We start from the raw sequence: 14,300 nt of genomic DNA on the forward strand, positions 1-14,300 counted from the left end.
TTTATTTTATGGAGAAGGAGGAAGTTGGGAGGAATTGTTTTGAAGGAAACCGTACTGGAGAAAAGCAAGAGTTCAGGGTGATAATGGTTTTCCATTGGCTGAGTTACCAGAGTAGTGGATTTCTTCCCGGAGTTGTAATGTGCATCTTTCCCCGTTGTAATTGATGATGTTCCTGTTGAGTATTCTTACGCTGGAGTCTGCAATTGACAATTTTCCTGTAATTGACATCAAGTGCTCCCGACTCCCCTTTTTAGCTCTGAACTCCCCTTTAGTGAGGTTTCCTTTTTATCAATTTTCACAGAACCACTTTGTAGATTTAGATAAAAGTATAATTGTCCTATAGACAGTGAACAGTTGCTGCTACAGGGGCAGTGGAGCAAATCAAATAGCCAGGATCAAGGATGATGCAGGTCAAAGAAAACTTCACTCCTGTCTGTAATGAGCTCAGTTTTTAAAATTGCGAAATTAAGACTAAGAAAGTTTTTACTAAATATGCAAACATATCTTAAGATCCATCATGAAGCACGTGATTAAAAACTCCCCAAGGAGCTCTTTCTCCCGGCCCTCTCATGCTGGCCAGTTTGTGGATCCTGGTGCGGGAGAGCCCCTGGGAAGCAGGAAACGAGCCGGGAAGCCCCGGCCTCCGGGGACTGGCGGCGGCCGCAAGGGGCGCAGCATTTCGTGCACTAGGAGGCAGCACCACGCCGAGGAAACCGCACGGGATCCTCCAGCAGGATGTGCAGCCTGGGGGCTGGCTGGAGCCTTTGCCCGCCGGGCGTCCCCTACCTGAAAAGTAGGCGCGAGCAAAGCAGGCTTGCGGGGTAGTGGCGGGGCAGATTCAGTGATTAAAGCCCTTCACCTCCTTGGCCTTCGGGCGACCATCAGTGGGCGTTCGCGAAAGCCAGTCTGCTTCCCCCCTCGCTCCCACAAACCTTTAGCGAGCCACGCGGCGCGGCCGGCCTCGCAGACCCGGGCCGGTGCCGCCGAGGGATGCCCTAAGCTCTCCTAAAGCCCTGCCGTGGCTCGCGGACGCGCGGCGCGCGGGGGACTACAGTTTCCAGAGTGCCCTGCGGCGACGGGCGGAGCCGGGGCGCGCCCGCAGCCAATTAAGGGGTCTCCGGGTGCTGCCGGGGAGCGGCAGGTGGAGCCGGGCCGTGGGTGGGCGCGGGGCCAGGTCCCGGGAACGCGTCCGGGGCTCGCTGGCTGGGCCGGAGTGCGGCGTGAGCGGCGCGGGCAGGCGGGAGGCGGCCCCGGGGACGGGACCGAGCGGGGGCGGGGACCGCTCGCCGCCTGCGCGGTTCCGGGTGCTCCCGCCGCGCGCAGCCCGGGGCGCACTTGACCGGGGTCGGGCTGCGGGGGAGGGCGGGTCTGGGGAGAACCCCCGAGCGCCGCGGCGTCCTCCAGCCCCTCCTCCTCGCGGCCGCCGGAGCCACAGCCCGAGCCCGAGCCGGAGCCGGCGCCACCTCGCCCCCCGGCTCGCGCGCCCCCAGCCATGGCTTTCGCCAATTTCCGCCGCATCCTGCGCCTGTCTACCTTCGAGAAGAGAAAGTCCCGCGAATATGAGCACGTCCGCCGGGACGTGGACCCCAACGAGGTGTGGGAGATCGTGGGCGAGCTGGGCGACGGCGCCTTCGGAAAGGTTTACAAGGTAAGGGCGCTGGGGGTGGGTGGCCCCGGGCGCGTGGAACAGCTCCGGAAGGAAGGGGCGCCGGCCCGGATCAGCTCTGGCCAACGGCTCGGGAGGGCGCAGACGGGCTGTGGGCTTGAACTCGGGGCCCCGCGCTCCGCCTTGGGGACCCTCACGCGGCTCGGCTGGCCCCTGCGTGCTGGGCACCCCCTCTGGGCACGGCCGCCGCCCCCAGCTCCGTTTCTGAGTACTTCCTGTGCGTCCCGCACCGCGCTCGGCGCCGCAGGGGGAGACAAAGGGGCGCTTATAGGACCTTGGCATCCGAGACGACGCATCCGCCGTAAAACTGATTCTTAGGCATACTTTTTAAGACAGGCCACACAGATGCTGTGAGCATGCCGAGGCGTGGAGACAGAGAAACTCGGCCGAGTCTGGAAGGGTTGGGATCGGTGGAGTTGGGGACACACCTGAAAATGAGCCAGAGCCGGGAAAAAGGGTGGCTCTAGAGTGAGGGATTAGGCTTGGAAAGGTGGGCTCGGACTGGGCAGTAGCAAGGGGAGGTCAGGGCCCTGGGAATATTGCGCTGCGGGGATCGGATTTGAGAGAGAGAGAGAGAGAGAGAGAGAGAGAGAGAGTGTGTGTGTGTGTGTGTGTGTGTGTGTGTGTCACAGCCGGGGAGCCTTCCAGTGCTCAATCACCTTTCCGTGTGTGTGTGTGTGTGTGTGTGTGTGTGTGTGTGTCACAGCCGGGGAGCCTTCCAGTGCTCAATCACCTTTCCCTGCAGGAATAAGGGGGCAGAGGGCTTTTGTGGAGGCATGGGTGGGGCAGAGCTGATTAATTCTAGGCACGTTTGCAGCAGGTCATTGTCTGGTTCCTGCTCCTGTGAACCAATGCTGAGTTGTATTGGGGACCAAACACATAGGGCTTGACGCCACCCTTTCTCTTTTCTCCTCTCCCCCAGGCAACATTTACTGAGCGAATGGCCCCATGTTACTTTGTTGTGTAACTCCAGGAGGGATCCTTCCTGCCTAAGACACGGGCACCCTCCTTGGGGCTCCCGTAGCTTGTACACCACTCTGACCTCAGGAGTGCTGGACCACAGAGGAGGCTTCTCTAGGCCTCCCTGGTCGGGACTTGCTCTCCGCCTTGCAGGGGGTCTAGAGCCAATTACGCAAGTGTAGTCCCTGGAGGATCAGCGTTAGCATCACCTGGGAGTGCCTTAGAAATGCAGAATGGCGGGTCCACCGCAGCCCTGCTAGGTTAGAGTCTGCCTTTTAACAAGATGCTCAGGTGATGGCTAAGCACAGAACTTTTGAGAAGTGCTGCTCCTAGAGGCAGTTTGGAGGCCAACGAGGCCCATCTGGGTGCCTGTTTGTTACCTTACCACCTCCCCTCGGAGCCCGCACTTCCTGTTACAGGGTGGAACCCCCGCTGGAGTAGAGATCCTGTGGTTGGAGAAGCAGGCCTCTGTATTGCTCACACCTGCGCTTTTCTGGCTGCCTTGATTTGCTGCCCTTCTCTTCTTGAGGGCTCTGCATGTGTCTGAGGACAGGCGGCACATCTTTCTTTACCCTTCTCAGGGTGGCTTCTTCCTCCTAGCGGCCCTAGGAGACTGTCCTCAGACTTGCCGCGCCCCCCCTGGACACGCGGCTAGGGTCCTTGCCTTCTCCAGACAGACCCTGTCCTTCCAGAAGTGCCCTGGCCATCATGAAGGCAGCTGGACCCTTGGTCAGCTTGCTACATCCTCCTTCCTCCAGAAGGTTCAGTTGGTGTTTTCAGTGCATATTGTTGGCTCGCACTAATATTTTTTCTCTGATAGGGGCTGGCTTTCACTTGCAGACTTGTCCTCTCTCCCAGTGTATCCTGGCTCCAAATGGCTCATTTTCTCTTTCTTTTTTAAAGATTTTATTTATTTATTTTAGAGAGCGAGAGAGAGCACGGGAGCATTGGCGGTGGGGGGCGGGGCGGGGGCTGGCAGAGGGGGAGGGAGAGAATCTCAAGGAGGCTCTATGCTGAGGACAGAGCCCAAGCAGGGCTGAATCTCACGACCCTGAGATCATGACCTGAGCTGAAACCAAGAGTCAGTCACTCAAAACACTGAGCCACCCAGGTGCCCCTCATTTTCTTTTAAGCCTAAATGCAGAACTTTACTTTTATGCTGGTAAGATTTCCCCTTGTCAGTTTCACTTGTCATTTCCGCTGGCTCCAGTCCTGTAAAACCCCTCTGCTACTCTGGAAGTTTCATACAAAGGAGCTATCTGATTCACAAGTTATTTTGTCCCCCGGTTATCCAGGGCAAGTGCACCCTTTTTAAGTGAATCTGGTTCCCAGAGCTGTGAGCTGGCTGCACCACAGCTCCCTCCCCACCACCTCAGAATCCATGATTTTCTCATAGTTAAGACAAGAGGGAGCTAGAGCTAGAGAGCTGTGCGATGGTTGATACACCTGAGCGACATATTACATCAGTTGCCTGGCCTTGGGGTGTAACCCGCTCATCCAACTCAACCTCATGTTATATGTGGGGATACTGGGGCCCCTGGAGAAGAAGGGACTAGAACCCAAGGCTCTGAGCTTCACTTTAACACTTTCCTTAGTTACCCACTATGGAAGACCCACCCTGGATTGAAGATCCCTGTCACCCATGCCGCCTCCTCTGAAGAGCTGCTTGCTCAGCCCCTTGAAGTTGAATCCGGTAATACTTTACTACAGACTCTCATCAGTGACCATAACTCCTTTCCACTTCATTGTCCCCTGGCATGGCCACCGGGGCAGCAAAGGCCAGAAGTTCCATCTAGATTTTATGGCTGGGACCAGAACTTACATGTTGACACAGTGCCTGAGCAGCTAGCTGGCTCTGAACTGGGGAGCACCATCTCTTCTCTCTGTTGTCCTGGCAGCCGGCGTGGGGAAGTCAGCCCTGAGGACTTCCCTGGTGTATGCAGCCTTAGAAATCTCAATTTGTCACATGCTTGTTAGGACAGGACTCTGACTACAGATTTCCTGACGACCGTCTTGCAGAAGCTCAAAACCGAAAACTATCGCAACCTCAAGATAGGAGTCCCCTTTCTCCTATTTTCCCTGATATACCTATGAACAGTTGGCCTCAGGAGAGAAAAAGGAGGGTAGGATTCATTCTGGGCAGAATCAAGGTCATTCTCCCCTAATCCTTATGCCATGCAAATTGACTTCAAAAGAAAATCATTTCTATCTCATTACTTGATACAAAGCAAATGTTACAGTATTTATATGGTTTCAAAATTCTTGTCCTGTATCATTTCAGAATGCTTCTTAAAAATCCTCTTGATTCTGAAGACAAGGTAGAAAGGAGAGAAGTGTTTGATATGTTGAGTGGAACAAAGTTGCCTTCAAGCAGGACGGGCTTTCTGTTACAGGGGCAGGGTGGGTACTCAGGTGCTAAGCACAGAGTGAGCAGACATCAGGAGTTGGGTTAGCAGGCTGAGATTATTTTTCTGCCTTTTTCCCCCTCCTTCTTAAAGATTTTATTTTTAAGTAATCTCTACACCCAACATGGGGCTTGAATTCACAACCCTGAGACCAAGAGTCGCCCGCTCCACCGACGGAGCCAGCCAGGTGCTCCATTTTTCTGCTTCTTGAAAGTTACTTTGGTTTTGATCTTATGTTACCTTTAAGCTGTTAAGAGGTGTATGCTTTTGCAAAATAGGGAATATACAAAGAAAATTTTTTTTAGGTAAAAGGGAAAACATCACCCTAAGTCCCATCAATTGCTCTTGACATTTTGATATATTTCCTTACCGACTTTACCATTTTTTTATGGCAAAAAAAATGTTTTAACGCAGGGTGTAATCTTACATACCTGCAGCGTTTTATACCATCTTTCATTCTTAAGCCTCTTTCTGTATTATTCTAAATGCTTCCTACATACTTTCTGGGATGGCTCAGTGCTGCCTTGGTCTTAATCTTATTGGATATTTCACTTTTTTAAAAAAAGATTTTATTTATTTTAGAGACTGTGTGTGGGCGGGGAGGGAGGGGCAGAAGGAGAGGGAGAGAGAGAATTTCCAGCAGACTGTGCGCTGAGCATGGAGCCCCACGTGGGACTCGATCCCACCACCTGAGATCATGACCTGAGCCGAAACCAACAGTCAGAAGCTTAACTGACTAAGCTATTCAGGCGCCCCTAGCTTTTTTTTTTTTCCCCAGCAAGCCACAGTTGATTAAATGCTTATTATTTATGTGCCAGGCGCTGTGCTAAGCACTTTACATAACATAGTCAGTTCTGCTGTAATGTAAATATGCCTTCCCCAAAAGGTCTTGATGCTGAGTAAAATCAGTAAGAACGGCACCTTATAAGACATGGTGCTAAGAGCAGAACACTTAAAACTGCAGCCTGCAGCAGGAGCCCATTAAAAAAAAAAAAAAAAGAGGAACCTAAAAAACCGGTTGTAGTTTACACAAATTTATAGATAAGAAATACAAGCATCTTACACTAAATACAGCACCATAAGGTGAAAACCACGTGCTGGGCACTGTGGCTGTGGGGGCAGGACCCGTGGCTGCAGGGGAAGTGGCGGGAGGAGGGTTATCTGAAGACGGGTGCTAAGTGGGACCCCAGATGTGGTGTGGGCCACGGGCCCCTGACACATGTTCGAGGTGCATCCCTGTGCAATGTGGGCATTTCCTCGCCACTTGGTTCGGCTGGGTGCGGTGTTCTGTGTACACCTAGTGTTTCTGGTCCACAAAACTGCACACAAGCAAATGCGAATTTAGTGTTTTGATGAAATTGATCCGTGATATATTAATGGTGTTGGGCCATTGGCATTTCCAAAGTGAGCCTTAGATCAGAGCTATATGTTGATGAGCAGGTTTGCTAGTAAAGTTCTTTTTGTGTTTTAAATCCTGTTTTAGGCTCGATGCTCAGAAGGGATTTACTGGGTGGAAGGGTATGCTTATTTGAGGGAGGATTTTTAAAAGAAGTTGAGAGAAGTTAGTAGAGGCTCTCTTTCTTCCCTTGCTCTGGCCAAGGGCCAGTCCCCGAGTCCTGTGGGGCCCCGGATGGGTCTGCCCTCCTTGGGGACCTCAGGTGCCCTCCAGCCCAGAGATCCATTGTTAACCTTCACCCTTCAAGTGCCACATCCTGCCCTGCGCTGCCGGTTCAGACAAAGCAGAGGTTCAGTGAGGTGGGAGCCAGCTGTCAGGCCTTCCGCCCCTCTCGGCCGGGGCCCTGCTTTCACCTCCTCTCCTGCCCATAGTTTTAAGGCCTGGGTTTCCGCTTCCTCTGGGGCTGCCCGGGCTCGGCCTGTGCCCCTCCCCTCCTCCTCCGGAAAGAGATCTGCCCCCAGGCAGTAACCTTATTTCCGCTCAGCCTAGTGTTTTTAAATAGAAGTCCATGCTATTGTGAGTGGGTTCCTGGCTTGGTCCTAAACTCCAGGGGCCCCGAGCTTCCTGGGGTGTTGCCGACCTCAGGGGGTCCGCTTGAGCAGCTGATTTAACACTGGGACTGTTTCTGGCTGGCTCCAGAGCAGGCCCTGGCGACGTGAGCTCAACGACTAAGCAGATCCCCAAGTGGGGACTTCCGTGTGGGGTCCTCTGGCCTCCTGAGATTACCCAGACCAGGGACAACTCCAGGGGCTGCCCGCCTCACAGACCCCAGAAAACAGTCCTGCATGGTCACTCCCGGTTCTCGGCTGGTGCCGAGGGCAGTAGGACAGGGTGGGTAAGGGAAGAAATTTGGGGCTCAGTGGGGTCTGGGTTTCAAGCAGAGCCAGTGACCTTGCACTCTGAGCTTCAGGCTCTTGTCTGTAAAGGGACATGATAATTTGGAGGAGAGGAGGGCTGAAGGAGCTGAGGAGGGATGATGATGCACTTTGGCACCTGATCCCCGCTCAGGAGGTGGGCAAGAAAGGAAGATACTTTGTTATTGTTGACCCTTGTGGTAGCAAAAAGAGAAGGTCCTGGCGAGTAGCTGCCGCTTCCTAGGGGACAAAGAAAGAGTATTTGTCGTGAGACCCAACCAGTGTGAGTTGGCTTCTTGGTGAGTCACAAGGTAGAGACTACACCAGGTGAACTTGTTGCACAAAGGAAACTTGCAGCAAATAAGGAAATCTCGGGATTAACTTCCAAGGCTGAGACTCCCTGAGCAAGAGTGAATGGGCTCCTTTCGTCTAGGGTTGGGATGAATATTGAGAAAGGGGAGCCTTGTCTCTGTATGTAGAGACGGACGCAAGGTCGCTCACGCACCTCCAGGAAACAAGCCGGTACATATGTTGTATGTTGTGTTCAGGAGGCTTGTGCTCTTCCTTGGGCGGAGATTTTCGTATTCTAATGAGGGGAAGGTCACTGTCCGTCACTCCCTGGGTCCCTCGGTGGTCTAGCCGCACAGGTGTGAGTCGGGGTGAGCTCCAGCTCGTCTGGGTGGTCTGGGCCGCTGGAGCTCTTTGTGCTGGCTGTCATCATTGCTGATGTTTCGGTTCCCATCACGGGAGGCTGTGTCCCCCGTGTCTTTTGCCGGAGGGAAGAGATAAGATGGAAAGAAGAGCCTAAGGAAAAAGGAGGGACAAAGGTGGGCGTGGGCAAGCAGCTGAGCAGTAGAGGTCAGGTCTTGGGGTCTAGCTGGTGAAGGTAGCTTGCCTCTTCTACCAGGGCTTCCCCACCTTGGCACTGTTGATGTTTGGGTGGGAATCCTTTGTGGGAGGGGTTGTCCCACGCATGATAGGACGTTTGCAGTATCCTTAGCTTCTATTCATTAGAAGTATCCCCAGTTCCGGTACTTCCTCCCCCTCTGTCCCCTAGTTGCGACAGCCAAAAATGTCTCCAGGCATTGCCACATGTCCCCTGGGGGGCAAAATTGCTCCAGCTGAGCACCACTGCCTCGTGGAAGTGAACTGGCTCAATTCGGTTTGGCAAACAGTATTAATTCACGTCTGTGTGTCAAGTCCCAGAGTATATGATGAAAGACTCAAGCCTTGCAGCCTGATGGACCGGGGTCCGAATCCTGGCTGTCCCACTTAGCGGCTGTGTGATCTCAGGCGAGTGGCTGGTCTCTGAGCCTGTTTCCTCCTGTGTAGGGTGGGGTGAGACGAGGAGTCGCCGCCCAGGAAGGGCACAGCATCTGGCTCCTAGGAGGTGCTCGATGTGGCCAGCGGCCTCCCCTGCTGCTGGGTGCCCGGGGTGGGGGGAGAAAGGGGGGGTTCTGCTGGGTTGAGTGAGCTGTTGCAGGACAGAGGCAGGGCTCCTGGGAAAAGGGGAAGGCTGCCACCAGGCAGGTAGGTGGAGTGGTGATGGCAAGCTGGAGAGCAGCCTGGCCCAGGAGAGAGGCCATATAGTGAGGCCTGAGGTTGCCAGTCGGTGGCCCTGGAGGCTCGTGTGGCCTGTGGCCTGATTTGTGTGGCTCCCATGGTGGCTGAACCAAATTTGAAGTTCTGGCCAGCATTATGAAATCATATTTCACATAAAAGCCCCCTTCCCTCTGGCTACCACCAGTGTATTCTCTGTATTTAGGAGTCTGTTTTTGGTTGGTTGGTTGTTTTGTTTTCTAGATTCCACATATAAATGAAATCATATGGCATTTGTCTTTCTCTGACTGACTTCACTTAGCATGATACCCGTTAGGCCCATCCATGTTGTCTCAAATGGCAAGATCTAAGCCTTTTTTATGACTGACTAATAGTAATACATTACACCGCATCTTCTTTATCCATTCATCCATTAGTGGACACATGAGTTGCTTCCATATTTTGGCTATTGTAAATAACGTTGCAGTAACCATAGGGGTGCAGAGGTGTTTTTGAATGAGTGTTTCGCTTTCTTTGGGTAAAAATACCTAGTATTGGAAATACTGGGTTGTATGGTATCTCTATTTTTTTAAAAAAATATTTATTTAGAGAGAGTGTGTGCATGCGTGCGTGCAGGGTAAGGGGGGACAGGGCAGAGGAAGACCGAGAGAGAGAACCTCAAACAGACTCCCTGCTGAGCGTGGAGCCCATTGTGGGGCTCGATCTCACAACCCTGAGATCATGACCTGAGCCGAAATCAAGAGTGGGACGCTTAATGGACAGCGCCACTCAGGCTCCCCCGGTATCTCTGTTTTTAATTGCTTGAGGAACCTCCATACTCTTCTCCACAGTGGCTGCAGTGGTTTACGTTCCCACCAGCAGTGCACGAGGCTTCTCTTTTCTCCACATCCTCACCAATACTTGTAGATTCTTGTGTATTTGATATAAGAGATTCTGACAGGTGTGAGGTGATTATCTCTTTATGGTTTTGATTTGCATCTCCCTGATGATGAGTGTTGATGAGCATCTTTTCATGAGTCTGTTGGCCACCTGTTTAATAGTGTATTTTATTTAATCTAATATATCCAAAGTATCATTTGCAGCATTCAATAATTAATATAGAGTAAAAAAGTTACTTACTGATTTGTTTTTTATTTTTTATTTTATTTATTTTTATTTATTTATTTTTTTAAATGTTTTATTTATTTATTCATGAAAGTCAGAGAGAGAGAGAGAGGCAGAGGCAGAGGGAGAAGCAGGCTCCCCGCCTAGTAGGGAGCCCGATGCGGGACTCGATCCCAGGACCCTAGGATCATGACCTGAGCCGAAGGCAGATGCCCAACCATTTGAGCCACCCAGGCGCCCCCTGATTTGTTTTTTTTAAAAAAATTATTTTTAAGTAATCTCTACACCCACCGTGGGGCTTGACCTCACAACCCCGAGATCAGGAGTTGCACACTCTACTGACAGTGTAGCCAGATGCCCTGAAAGAGATTTTTAATACTCTTATTCCATACGAGGTCTTTGAAATGGGTTTGTGTTTCGTGTTTACAGCACATCTCAGTCTGGACTAGCCATGTTCTAGGTGCCCAGTGGCGACATGTGGCCGTTATACTGCACAGTGTGGATCCGGCCTCTGATGTTCACCCCCACCTTGTGTCCTCCTCTTGGCCCCTTATATATACATTTCAGTTGCCTCCTTGAGTCCAGGTGGTCAGTGGGTTTGGGAGCTGGGCTTGGCTGGAGGGGCTGGCCAGGGCAGGGCCAGATCAAGAATACTATTTGGGGCCAGGTCAAGAAGGCCTTGAATGCCAAGCTGAGGAACTTGGTTGTGATGCTTTTGAACTCAGCTAATGTCCTGCTTGCCCTGAGTCCCTAGGGCCTGACCGGGTCAGCCTTGTGCAGTGTTAGAGAGGAGCTCTTTTTTTTTTTTTTTTTTTTTAAGATTTTATTTATTTATTTGACAGAGAGACACAGCGAGAGAGGGAACACAAGCAGGGGGAGTGGGAGAGGGAGAAGCAGGCTCCCCGCAGAGCAGGGAGCCCGATGCGGGGCTCGATCCCAGGACCCTGGGATCATGACCCGAGCTGAAGGCAGTCGCTTAACCAACTGAGCCACCCAGGTGCCCCTAGAGAGGAGCTCTTTTTGGAGGGTCACCAGAGTAGGGGAGTTAGGGGATGCCAGAGCCAGGTTTCCTGGCTGCCCAAGGCCGGGGTGGCCACCGATGAGTGAAGGCTGGGACAGAGTGGCCACACCCTGGTGGCTCCAGCAGGTGGGAGTAGGAGGGAAGGCCAGCACTGTGGTTGGGGCCCCGGTCAGAGCCCAGGGAGAGGAAGTAACTGATGGAAGGCAACCAGCCCAAGAACGAGATGTACATGGAGGGGAGGCAGGAAGGTTCTAGAGAGCAAGGGATGGTCATGAGGAGGAGGCAAGAAAGCAGAGAGGGTGAGGAGGGAAGGGAAGCTCATGATTGCCGGGGATCAGAGCTGGCACAGGAACTTGGATGAGTTTCTGGAGTTAAAGCCTGGCTCTCTACCTCTTGTGGGTTGTAGGATCCTGAGAAAAGTACTTAAGCGTGCCTCTGTGTCTTCAGCTGCAAAGTGGCGCTGGGAATGAGACTACCTCATGGGGGGGTTGGAGGGTGAAATAACCCATGGAAACCACTTGGCTCAGGACCTCAGAAAAGCTCAAATAAGTGTTAGCCATTAGAATGATTAACTGAGCACCTACTGTGTGCCAGGCACTGTGGGTTCCAAGGTGAACAAGGTAGGTGAGTGGGGAGTTGCTCTTCTTATCTGTTCATCATTTATGCTTCTGCTAGCCCCATGAAAGGCAGGGGTTAGCATCCTCACTCCACACCTGGTGAAGCAGAGGCCCATTGGTTGATTTGCTTAGGCTCACATGGATTTTCCATGGCCAGGCTGGACTTGACCCTGGATGTCTCTGGCTAGGAGCCTGTGCCTTTTCTCCTGGACAGTATGGAGGGAAAGACGAGGGGCGTGAGGATAGGGCCCAGAGTCCCTTCAGTGTGGGGTCTCCCTGGGGCCTTCGTGTTTCTACACCCTCCTTCCTGGGCCTGCCTCAGCCTCAGCTGGGTCTGAGCCCCGAGATGGTGGCGGTGGCCTCTCACACAGAGGAAGTGGTGATGGGTGTAGGCAGGGCTCCGGCTCACAGAGGAAGTGGCAGGGGAAGTGGGCGAGCGTCAGGGTGGGGAAGCTGGGTGCTCCTGGCCTCCTCCTAGAGCGCTCTGGTGGGTGTGGGCCGGCTGGTGCTACAGCATCTTAACGCTTGCTAGGGGTGCTCCTGGGTGCTCCCCTTCCCCTTTCTCCCCACCCTTCTCCCTCCCTCCACCGCACTCCCCTTCCTCTTCACTCATTCTTTTCCCTCTTCCCCTTTTCCCCTGTTTTCCCCTTTGCTACATTTTTTCCTTCCTTTCCCCATAGCTTGCTTATTTTGTTTTCTTTTTTTTTTTTTTTAAGATTTTATTTATTTATTTGAGAGAGAGAGAGAGAGAGAGCACATGAGGGGGGGAGGGTCAGAGGGAGAAGCAGACTCCCTGCCAAGCAGGGAGCCCGATGTGGGACTCGATCCCGGGACTCCAGGATCATGACCTGAGCCGAAGGCAGTCACTTAACCAACTGAGCCACCCAGGCGCCCGCTTATTTTGTTTTCTTACTAACAGGCGATACCAGAGCCAGAATTCAGTCCCTGATACTCAAGAGGTTTAACCACATGCTGGTGACTGAAGAGTTAACTGTAGCCAGCCTCTGTCTGGAGGGTGGGGGGATGGAGCCACTGAGAGGAGTTGAAGGTATATCCCTTTTCTGTCTCAGGACCTTTGCACTTGCTGTTCTCTCTGCCTCCCACTCTCTTCCTACTACTCTGCGCAGCCAGGGCTCCTGCTCATCCTCTGGGTCTCAATTCACATGTCCCCTCTCAGAGAGTCCTGCCCTGACCACCCCTCCCTGACCAAGGTGACAGCTCTCTGCTGATTTCCTTCAGAGCTCCAGTCACAGACTAGATTTCTTTTGTGTGTCTCCTTGTTTATTTTCTTTCCTCTCTGGAAGATGTAAGGTCCCTGAAGGCAGGGAGATTTTTTTTGTGCCTAACATAGTAGATGCTCATGGCAGATGCTTAGTAAATTTTTGCTGAATGAGTGAACAATGAATGAGTAAATGCCAGCCTCCGCTTCCTCCCTCTGTGGGCAGGCCCAGCACTGTGACTGTGAGTGTAGGCATGGGGATCAGTGCTGAGCTTTCTCCTAGTTTCCCTGCCTACTTGCTCTGTGACCTTGGGAAAGTCCCCTCACCTCTCTGAGCCTCAGTATCTTGAGCTGTAAACTGGAGGATCAAAATAGTGCTTCCCTGGGAGAACTTGTGAAGATTGAGTCACGGCCAGTCCTTCACACAGTGCTCAGAATGGAGGGAGAAGGGAAGGTGGCTGCCATCAGCATGCTGAGGATTCTTGAGGCTGATGGACCAGACTGGCTTCCTGAGGATTGATGGGCAGACTCCCTGGACCACCTCCCCTTGTTTGTCATGCAGGAGGCTGCTTCTTGTGTAGATGCTGGTGTGATGGGTTCCTGGAGGTCAGCCTAAAGCTTATTTCTCTCTCGCCTGCCGTGTTATGACGATGAACACGATTCAGTGATAAAGAGGCTCCGGCTTCACAGTCTCAGCTCCGTGCCCGTGGCCAGTCGGTCGGGGGTGGCTGAGGCCACCCCGCTTGGTGGAAGAGCAACATTCACGCCCTGAAGGGCGCGCCTGACTTTGCCCTCCTTCCTGGAAAGCTCCAGCCTGTTTTGTCTGGGAGCCCAGGCCCAATTCTTGGCCTCGGAGGCTGTTGCCACCATCAAAGCTGGCTCTGTCACCCTGAGGCAATGACCCCGTCCGAGCTGGCCCGCTTCCCTGTTTGGCCTTGAGTCTTTCTACCTTTGTTGTGCGTCTTGGTGGGCTCTGGTGCCCAGCTCTTTTTCAAGCCTCCTTCCTCCAGTGCCCTCCAGCCCAGCCCACTCTGAGGTGGTGGGAAACCTCCTGCTGCTTCTGTGGGCCAAGGAGGGGGACTGGGGGCTGCGTTAGTGAGGAGGCAGAGCCAGCTGGGTGCCGAGCCTCTGCTCCGTTGGCACGCCGTCCGCTGAGGCCGGCGAGGTGATCCCCAGAAGACCTGTGGAGCACCCCACGCCTCCCGCCCGAGCCCCGCCTCTGAGGCCCCTGACGTGGTGGTGCCCTTCACCTCGCAAGGCCCAGCTCGGCCACTGCCTGTACTGTGTGACTTGGGGCAAGTGACGTTGCCTCAGTTTCCTTTTCTGCAGAAATGGGTGTGGTACCAGCTCTCTCACAAGTGTGACATACTTTTTGTCCTGCGCCGTGGGATACTGGCAGGAGGTACTCCCCAGTGCTAGCAGCAGTTATCTCTGGGAT

General features: G+C 53.2%; 1 protein-coding gene across 7 annotated transcripts in view; it reads left to right on the forward strand.

Annotated features, from left to right (window-relative positions):
* The first annotated feature begins 1,088 nt into the window (after window positions 1-1,088).
* Window positions 1,089-14,300, forward strand: part of STK10 (serine/threonine kinase 10) — a 120,877-nt gene continuing 107,665 nt past the window's right edge. Inside the window, exon 1 of one of the 7 annotated variants that reach the window (XM_064596564.1) lies at window positions 1,089-1,648. In XM_064596564.1, the coding sequence (XP_064452634.1) occupies window positions 1,493-1,648 (156 nt within the window). In that variant the 5' untranslated portion in view covers window positions 1,089-1,492. The remainder of the gene's footprint in view (window positions 1,649-14,300) is intronic. The other 6 variants (XM_045901324.3, XM_064596565.1, XM_064596568.1 and 3 more) reach the window with 6 other exon arrangements.

The sequence above is a fragment of the Mirounga angustirostris genome, unplaced genomic scaffold (genome assembly GCF_029215605.1).
Source record: "Mirounga angustirostris isolate CCGP_5_RB_7025 unplaced genomic scaffold, mMirAng1.0.hap1 SCAF_7, whole genome shotgun sequence".
NCBI classification, from domain to species: domain Eukaryota; kingdom Metazoa; phylum Chordata; class Mammalia; order Carnivora; family Phocidae; genus Mirounga; species Mirounga angustirostris.